Source organism: Quercus suber, unplaced genomic scaffold (assembly GCF_002906115.3).
Source record: "Quercus suber isolate HL8 unplaced genomic scaffold, Cork oak 2.0 scaffold_206, whole genome shotgun sequence".
Classification (NCBI taxonomy): domain Eukaryota; kingdom Viridiplantae; phylum Streptophyta; class Magnoliopsida; order Fagales; family Fagaceae; genus Quercus; species Quercus suber.
The window spans coordinates 1,039,650-1,049,224 of NW_027069664.1; the positions used below are offsets into that span (position 1 = coordinate 1,039,650).

The window sequence follows — 9,575 nt, forward strand, 5'->3', positions numbered from 1 at the left end:
GTAACCTTAAATTCACCCGGTGGGGTTTTGCCTTGGTGGTTTTCCCTATTCATAAACAAATCACCTGTGTCAAATTTATTTTCCACTGCATTTAACTTAGTTGGTGATTTGTTTATGCTACCACGCTTATTGCATGTAATTGAATATAATTAATTTCACTTGGCTAATTAATTTGATTAAGTTACCAAAGGGGTCAATACATTCTTGGCCTATCAGATTTGCTTATTTCACTTCTTTCTTCGTCTTTGCAACAATGCTAGGACCTGGGTTCATTGATTTCTCTTCTCTCTCTTCATCTTTACGATGGCATCGTGGTGGTGGGTTCGCAGTGGTTTATGGATTTTGGTTAGGATCGGTGGTAAAGGATTGGGGTTTTGTTGTGGGTCAGCTTTGGAGGTTTCTGAGTTTTGGTTTAGATCGTTGGTTCTGGGTTTATTGTGGGGTGGTTGGTGGTGGATGGTCACACATTTATGGGTTTATGGGTTTTGATGATGCTAATAAGGTTGTTTTGCTTATGGGTTTGTGGCTTTTGTTGATGGTCGATGGTTATGGGTTTTTGGGTTTTGCATAATATGTTGATGCCATTGTTTTGCTGATGGGTTAGTGAATTTTGTTGATGGTAGGTTGATGGTGGTGGGTGGATTCCATTCAAACTTTATTTTTCCTATTTGTTTACTGAGAAAGGTTGTAGGTAATGTTCAATTTTTTTTTCCTTCTAATCTGATTCAGAATTTCAGGGAAAGGGAAGACAGAAAGGTTGTAGGTTGTGTGAGAAGGTTGTGTTCTTCAACTTTTTTTTTCCTTCTAATCTGATTCAGAATTTCAAAGAAAGGGAAGAGAGAGACTCGGGGTGAAGGGTGAGAGAGAGTAAAATATGTAACGGCATTACAAGGCATACGAGGTTAGGGACTGAGATGGTTAGTTTTTAAATGTTCTGGACTTGATTGGTAATAGTCTAAACCTCAGGGTGGGTTTGTGCAATTTACCCTATTTATAACCTGATAAATAAAAAATAAAAAACAAACAAACAACAAGTGATAGGACACATGACAACCGGTTGAAACCAAGCCTCCAAAGTAGAAAATCTCGAGTTCAAATCTACTATTAGACCGCATGGACACTAAAATCGTGATATCAAATACCGTTTTTAACTTTAAAAAAACCGTGAACTGAAAGAAGTATTTCCCAAAAAAGTAAATAAACTCTGCGAATTGTACCCCATAGTTCATCATACATGTTTTCATGTGCAAACAGTACAAACAATTTCAAGCATTGAACCAACAGTACTATTTTCTACTTATAGTGTCAAATAAAACATTTAGTTATAAAAATTCAAACTCTCACTCCTTCAACCAAATCAGCAACCCCAGCACCAAAAGCCCCAAAAACATGGTCATAATTCATAAAAGAATCATCCAGGGTGTCATGCAAAAGCCCTGCAGCAACCACAGTCGAATTAGCCCCAATCAAAGCCAGCATTACTGCAGTCTCCACCCAATGCTGCAAATAAGGATCTCCACTAGCACGCATCTACAACAGAAAACAGTAAAAAGACTCTCAAACCCAAATCACCAAAACCCCACACAAGCAAAATAAAACCAATAAAAGCCTTCACCCAAAATCCTCACAGAAGATCTTGTGTCTCAACTGTGCACCCAACAACAACTCCTTCACATAAGGCTCAGCATTCCCTTGCTCCACCTCTATGTTAAAAGTCAGCTCCTCCACATTTAACTCACCCCCACAAACCTCCAATCCTGAAGTAGAAGAACCATAATCTAAACAAGAACCATAGGCGTTCCTCACAAACCCATTAAACAAACCACTTTGGAAACTCAATGTGGGACTACTAGTATTACCACCTCTAGCTGAACCAACCACCACACTACTACTACCACTACTACAACAAGAAACTAGTCCTTGAAAAACTGAGACAGGGCTCAAACCCTTGTTCAAAAAGGTCCAAGAAAATTTGCTTGGAGAAGAATAACCATAAGAGCTACTCAAGCTCAGCTCCCTCAATTCCTCACTCTTCAACTCATCACTACAAAAGCTTTTAGATGATCTGACTGAAGAGGATGAGGAGAAGAGGCAAGAGAGGCCGCCAATCACAGGCTTTTAACATGTGGACGGTGGAGATGAGCTCAGCTCAAAATCGTACGACGAGTGCAGTGAGGAGCACACGCTGCTTGGTAGGCTTGCATATAGAGCAATGGTTGGAAGCTTTTTGCTTTGGCTTTTTTGCTTCTTTGTTTTTTTGTTGTGTCACACACACAAAAGCTTCAATAAGCTAATCAAAACCGAGTTTTGACGAAAACCCAATTGATTTTTGCATTCAAAGACATGAAAAATCACAAATAAATCACTGATTTTTTACTTTTTCTTCCAAAATAACCCAAATCCAGAGACCCTTTAAATAAAAGTTGGTTCTTTTCAATTTTCTCCAGAAACCCAATTGATTTTTGCATTCAAACCCAAGTAAATCAGTGATTTTTAGCACAAAAACCAAACAAATGTTTCAAAATCAGAGACCCTCATAAAAATTATAAAAAAAAAAAAAAAGTCTGTTCTTTTTTTTTTTTTTTTGGTTAGATACAGTTTCACCACCCCCCCCTCCCCAAAAAAAAAAAGAAAAAGAAACCCAGTTGATTTTTTGCATTCAACCAAATAAATCAGTGATTTTTTTACACACACAAAAAGACCCAAAAAATGTCCTGAAACCTAGTAAAGAAAAAACAACAAATTTGGGAGAGACAAAGACCAGGGAATTGAATTAGTTTGAGAAGTAAAAGGTTTTGATTTTGTTAGAAAAGAGTAACTGAGCTACAATATACACAAATTTATATAAAATTTTGAACATTTGGGGGTAACAAAAGTACAAACAAGACAAAAAAATTTCTAAAATTGAGAAGGAATTTACAAACCTTAACCCAAGAATTTTCAAAGGAACAGAGTTAAAAAAATAATAATAATAATAATAAATAAATAAATAAAAAATAAATAAAAGGCCATGGAATTGTATTTGTTCTGAGAGAGAGAGATTTTGGTTTTATTACTTTCCTCTTTTCTGTTTCTGTGTTCTTAAAATGGTTATAGCTTAGAAGCCAGAGAAAGAATATGGGAGATTACTATATTGGCTTGGGAGTGAGATCGTTGGTTCAAAAACTATCATGGGATGTTTGTGTAACTTGCCAACAAAAAAAAATTAAAAATAAAAGTACAGACATAAATAAATTTTAAAAATGGGGCTAAATGCAAACACAATCCGTAGGGTTTGGGTCAGTTGCACTTTGGCAAAAAAAAAAAAAAAAAAAAAAACATGGACGTTAATTCTTCAAGACCTTAAAGGTTCAGCTGTTTAATTCTATTTATAACTACATTAATCAACGCATAACCCATTTCCATTCAAGATACAAGAGCTAGAAAGAACCAGCAAAAGCACCTATCAAAAAAAAGCAAAAGCATAGTTTCAGATCCATCTAGATGCGGACATACTGAAAACAGTCAATGCAGAAGATCGATTTACTATGTAGCAATACAGCATCAATGTTCTTTCTATTATTAGAGAAACAAAAAGGTATCAAATTGATGCAAGTGATGTAGAATAGAAAGCTAAAAAAGAATCAGTTATTTGCCAAAGAAAATTCTATTTACAACATCAACAGGCAAAGCATAAGCTGGATCTATGGCTTTCAATCCTGGATATTCAAGAAGTGAAAGTCCTGCAATAACAAAGATGAATGACTTTAGATTTGATATATTAACGTCTTGAAAGATTAAAGCTTTGATTGTTGAAGCCAGCAACCTCTGATGAAAAAGCAACATCATGTGTAAGGAAAGATGGTTTCAAATACTAAAATTTACTTAAAACTCCTTTGAAGTCTCTTCCCCTCAATCCTTACCCAAAACCTCCCAATAGAAATAAATCTCTAAAATCATATTTCCTATCATTTTTAGCCTTAGTGATCAACCATTTTTAGGCAGGTTCTATTCGTCCTAAGAATATTGCAAGGGAACAAGAAAAGGTGATTTAACTCATAAGTGCAACATGAGTATTGACAACAACTTATCACATGCAACATGCATATATCAAAAAGGAAAAATGAACAAGTTAGAAAGCAGTAATGCTGCATTTAGTTACCAGCTACGCCAAAGTATGTATGGTAGACATCCACAGCATCATCTGGTCTATCAGAAATTCCTCCATTTTCCGTATCCTAAGATTTTTGTCAAACCACATCACCTTAGAGAAATTTAAAATGATTCAAACTAACAATGCAGAAATAAAATAAAGGACCAACACCCCTGATATCCCAACAGGCACAAAGTAGCCCATTCAGACCTGGCAGTCTAAGATATACTTAACAAGCTTTTCCTTATTTATCCAATGAACCCTGTCTATCATGATCAAGCTAGAAAGAACCCACCAAGAGTAGCAGACCTGAAGCGATGCAACAAAATCAGTGAGAAAGACTACAAAAATGTTTATTTATGGAAAACTAAGCTTCAGTTAAATTATTTTAGAATAAAATACACCCACATCAGGGAGTTTCTCAGGACGGCCATTAAGACCTCCAGATTTAACTTGCCGCTCGCACAACCACCACCCAAGAAGGTCCTTGTCAATATGATGCAATGACCCCGTTAGAGAAAGTGCAGCCACACAACAGAAAACTGCAGTCACAATGGACACAGAAAAATTTCACAGGATTTCAAGCTAGATCTCACAGGTAGGCAAATATGAAGTAATAATTGTTTCAAAGGATTTTAAGAGACATTAGATATTTGGTGAATAAAGCTTTTGGGTTTAAAATGCAGAAAATAAAAAGGCATAATTGTTTAGCTTTTACACATACATTGATTCAGTTTGGTGAAATGACATGACTTTCAAGCAGTTTGAGTGGCTCACAAATATCTAACTCTAATAAAAAGTGAGGCACCTGGTAAAATAAAGGTTAACTCTAAGCAGCTCGAAGTTATACTGGAAGCTCAGTTGAAATTCATCCGGGAATGCAGTGACAAAGTTGAGAAATTACATATAAGCGTTTTAATCAGCTGTAATTTTCTTTTAATTACAACACAGACTACTCAATTATGATGTGTACATATGCAAGTTGATAAACAAACCAAGCTACTCAAACTTCACACAAGAATCTTCTAAGCAAAACCTAAACACATTTTGTTTTTAATAGATGCAGCAAATTTTTCGCCCTGATAATGATAACAAAAAAAAAGATAAAATATTTGAAAAGATTGTCCACCTAGATAAAAATGAAACAAAGAGGATGGTGGAAGTAAAATGCACAATTGATTTATCAAATTTAATCAGCAAGTAAAACTTCATGTAAAGATTCTGAGTTAAAAAATTAACATACTTTGCCCTGCATGGGACTCTCCACCAGGCGTGCATCCAAATCCACCATCCAAATTTTTGCAACTTACGATGTAGCTCACAGCCTTCTCCACATTGATTTTATTCAAGCGACGTAATATTGAGAGACAACATATAGCAATATAAGAGAACCTATAAAAATAGAATAGGTTTGGTAAAATATATACTAATTGCAAAGATGCTAACTCCCAAAACCATGAGATGTTAAATAACAAATCAGAAGGGGAAAGAATACCGTGTATCAACTTCACCCCATATGTCTCCTGAAAAGGATCCATCTTCATTTTGCAGCCCAGCAACATCTGACTTAAATATTAAGAGCCACAAGAATTGCTAGATATACACTGCTTTATATTTGGTTTAAATATTAAAGTTTGTTGATGCCTAAATCTCCTGTAAAGAGCCATCTACATCTCTGTACCAAACTGAGTAGTTTAAAAGTACTGATTCCACCCAATATGTAATATCAATATGATACACAAGTTGAATCTACCAGTTAACTATCTACTGGAGTATTTCAAAAAACAAAGAATAGCATATAATACAATTTCAAAGACCACCAATAAGTATGCCAAAGGATACAATTAGTCACCTTATCAATGTCAAGAACATTTAGCTTGTCAAAAAGGGCCAAAACTTGTACGGCACTTAGAGTATACAGTATGTGAGGATCATGTCCAATGTTACCGCCAAACCCCCCTGCACAACTAATTAAATCATCATGTGTTCATTTTTTTTTTTTTGATAAGAAATCATCATCATGTGTTCATTACTATAATTGTCTACATTTTCCTCTCTTTCTCTCTCAAAATTTAGAAAGCTTAAAATGTTATACCATTAATTGATTGGACTTATTGAATAGTTATAAGCATAACCATCTAAAAATTCAAATATCGGAAGAATCATAAGCAAATTACTATAATCATCTTCATTTTCTCCTCTCTCTCTCTCTCTCTCTCTCTCTCTCTCTCTCTCTCTTCTTTTTTTTCTTTTTTTGACTTTAGAAAGCTAGTAATGTTAACCATTAATTTATTGGGCTTATTGAATGGTTACAAACATCTCAAAAATCATATATAGGAAAAATCACAATCCTGGGGAGAACCATCAGACAACAAATTCTAACTCATTGATGTATTATAACAGAATGTAACTAGACAACGTAGTTGATTCAATGAAGAAACTGAAGAATCTCTACAAACCTGACTCATGCTGGCACTTCATGACCCATGAAACAACCTCATCCACATCTACAGTGTCAAGCTTTTCCAAAAGATCCAGAGTGGTCAATCCCCAGTATGCCCCACTCATTCTCAAATGTTCCATCACAACAGAGACAAAATCATCCTTCCTCTGAGTTGTTAAATTTAGACATAAATGATATAAGAATCATTTCAGCAACCCAAGATACAGGTAGATCATGAGAATAAAAAAGTATATGTATGAAACACACCTTTTCAACTGTTAAAATGTATTGGATGTGTTTCTCAGCGGCGAGCCCCCCCATCTGGCAGTCAAGCACATTATCAATTCCAAGATTTTAAAACTTGAGCCACTAAAAATATAGAAACTCAACATTTTAAAAAAATTATATAGAGTTGATTTCTTTATCTGATCTAAAAGAAAATCATTGAATCAAGTTCGTCACTCATAGTTGGTTAATTAACTCAATTTCACATCTCATTGTTACAGACAAGATTCTAAATTATATATCTATATATATATATATATATTATATATATAAAACAGATTTTAACTACCCACCAAGTGAAAGGAAATTTACAACTGACTGGAACTAAAAAATAAGACCAAAACCATTTTTTATTTTATATTAAAGTTACACACACCTAGTGGGTGGTATTGAATCCACAACCTCACCTTCCACCATGCTCTATCAAGGGGAGGGGGAGCCACTTGAGCTAGACCAAATGTAATGTTACTAACTCTCATCGCCAACACCCAAAGCACCCACAGCAATTTAACAAGTTTTGCTTTGTCCATGTCGCAGTTCCCGAAATCCCCAGTCATGAACAGTTTGCCTAGACAATCCAGGACAGGAGATACAACCTCTCTTCTTAACACAACTGGCATCTAAATCCTATTACATGATACTACTAAGTTCAAAGGTCATTCATGATATTTGGGGCAAAGAACTTAACCATGATACAACTCTAATTTCCACCATTTGATATCATTCTTTCACATGACTAAATGTTAGCATTGCCCGAACCAATCATTGGAATAGGAATTACAATCCATCAATGAAACACTAAAAAAAAATGGGTTCTTTTTTCCATTACTCATACATACATATTCTACAATCCAATTGCAGGATACACCATATATATATATATATATAGCTTTCACTTTAAAAGGTTGAATAAAAACTGCATAATTGAGAATGACTAAAATTGCTCAAGTAATAGACCCACTTGGAAATGATAATTGAAAATGTGGACTTACATTAACTTCACCTTCAGCAGGCTCCAATGTCAGTTCTTCCTGGATACTCAAGTGTCCCTCTGTGGTCAGTACTGCCTATATAACAATAACCCACAAACCAAATATCAACAAAATGGAAGAATTTACATATACATGAGAGAGAGAGAGAGAGAGAGAGAGAGAGAGAGAGATAAACTAACCCAAAAAACTCTACTTTTTCTAGTTTAGCTATCCATGTTTGTTATGCACACACATCAGACTCAATACTTTATTTCTTACTTTGTTTAAATATTTATTTTTTTCTCCCTCCTCTCAGCATATACAACCACCACCATACCACAGCCAGCCACCACCACATGCACAGCACCACCAACATACCACAGCCAGCCACCACCGCATGCACAGCACCACCACCACTGCACAAAACCCAACACCCACTTCCACAAAAACCCAAAAACGTCACGCAATCAACCTATCTCAACCAGACAACCAACATTGCCTTGCATGCATCTACTGACATAAGTTAAATTGAGTATTTGAGTTACAAAATTCAACATCTCGTCCACATTTTGGAACAAAAACATCTTACCAAATCCAATGCCCAGGATCATAACTTGCAACAAATGAGACCCGAGGCCTTATTTTTGGCGGAGCTGCACCCCGCAAACCAACAACAGCAAGAACCATAAGCATATTTTTACTTTTAAAACAAAAACACATTTCCCTGATCAGACCATGATCCAAGACTACACTCACACTAACATGCCTTCCTCAAGGCCCAAGTGCTTGCAGGCAACATTCAGAGCTGGTACACATAATAGCAAAATTTATTCACAGTTTGATATTCCATAACTGGTAGTAGATCCACATGCTTAGGAATAGTCAATAGGTTGTAAAGACCCATTGTTGGTTGACTAGAACAGACCCATCATGCAATATAATTTGAACCAAAAAAAAAAAAATCTACTAGTTATGACAATAAATATTATTGTTTCGAAGAAAAAAAAAATAGAGTACCCTGAAAAAAACACGGCTGTTCAGTTTAAAACCCAGAAACATGAACAGCCACAATCAAACAGATGTGAAATTGGGTCAAGAAAAATGATGATTTTGAGCAACAAATCGCATCAGCTACTGAAACAGATACTCTAATTCAAGGGCTAATTTTCCTTCGTTTTCCTAGCAACCAAACATAGATTATTAAAAAAAAAAAAAATGAGAGAGGGAGAGAGTTACCTATTGTGGGTGTGGGTTGGTGGGTGGAGGACGAGATGGAGGTCGGTGGCTCACGGATCAGAGACGATGAGTCGTTGCACAGCGGCGGCGGTGAGGCCTTGCACCACGGCACTGTGAGAGCGAGAGAGAGAGAGAGAGAGAGCGATATAGAGACTGAGAAAGCGAGAGAGACTCCGACGACGAGTGAGAAAATGAGAAAAAAAGAGTGATTCCCAGTGCTTAATTTTATTTTATTTTATTTTTTAAGTACACATTTAGGGAACGCAACTGTATATAAGATTTATATTGTAGGCTAAATAAATGTGCCTAATTTTGTACATTTATATGCAAATATGTATCATATTGTATACTCTTTGCAAATTTATACAAGTTTGTTACTTTTAGTGTCCGATGTAAGATTTACATTAATTTGATAATAACCAATAATTATCCTATATTATTTTCTTCCTTCTTTATTTTTGAAGCAATAACATTAACCTTTGATAGTAACTAGTGTCGAGCTTTAATG

At 35.5% G+C, this 9,575-nt stretch overlaps 1 protein-coding gene across 2 annotated transcripts; it reads right to left on the bottom strand.

The window, feature by feature from the left end:
* Window positions 1-1,170: 1,170 nt before the first annotated feature.
* On the bottom strand, window positions 1,171-9,301 carry LOC112001688 (geranylgeranyl transferase type-2 subunit beta 1). 2 transcript variants are annotated; one of them, XM_024033866.2, is made up of 11 exons: window positions 9,068-9,301; window positions 7,853-7,927; window positions 6,843-6,896; window positions 6,592-6,742; window positions 5,975-6,091; window positions 5,628-5,694; window positions 5,376-5,524; window positions 4,541-4,674; window positions 4,343-4,441; window positions 4,142-4,217; window positions 1,171-1,530 (listed from the first exon to the last, which is right to left on the bottom strand). In XM_024033866.2, exons 3-11 carry the CDS (start codon window positions 6,894-6,896, stop codon window positions 1,520-1,522), a joined length of 858 nt encoding a protein of 285 aa, XP_023889634.1. In that variant the 5' UTR covers window positions 7,853-7,927; window positions 9,068-9,301; the 3' UTR covers window positions 1,171-1,519. The 2 variants fall into 2 exon arrangements, with proteins under 2 accessions (XP_023889634.1, XP_023889633.1); XM_024033865.2 differs by lacking the exon at window positions 1,171-1,530 and adding an exon at window positions 3,493-3,722.
* Between the last annotated feature and the right edge of the window lie 274 nt (window positions 9,302-9,575).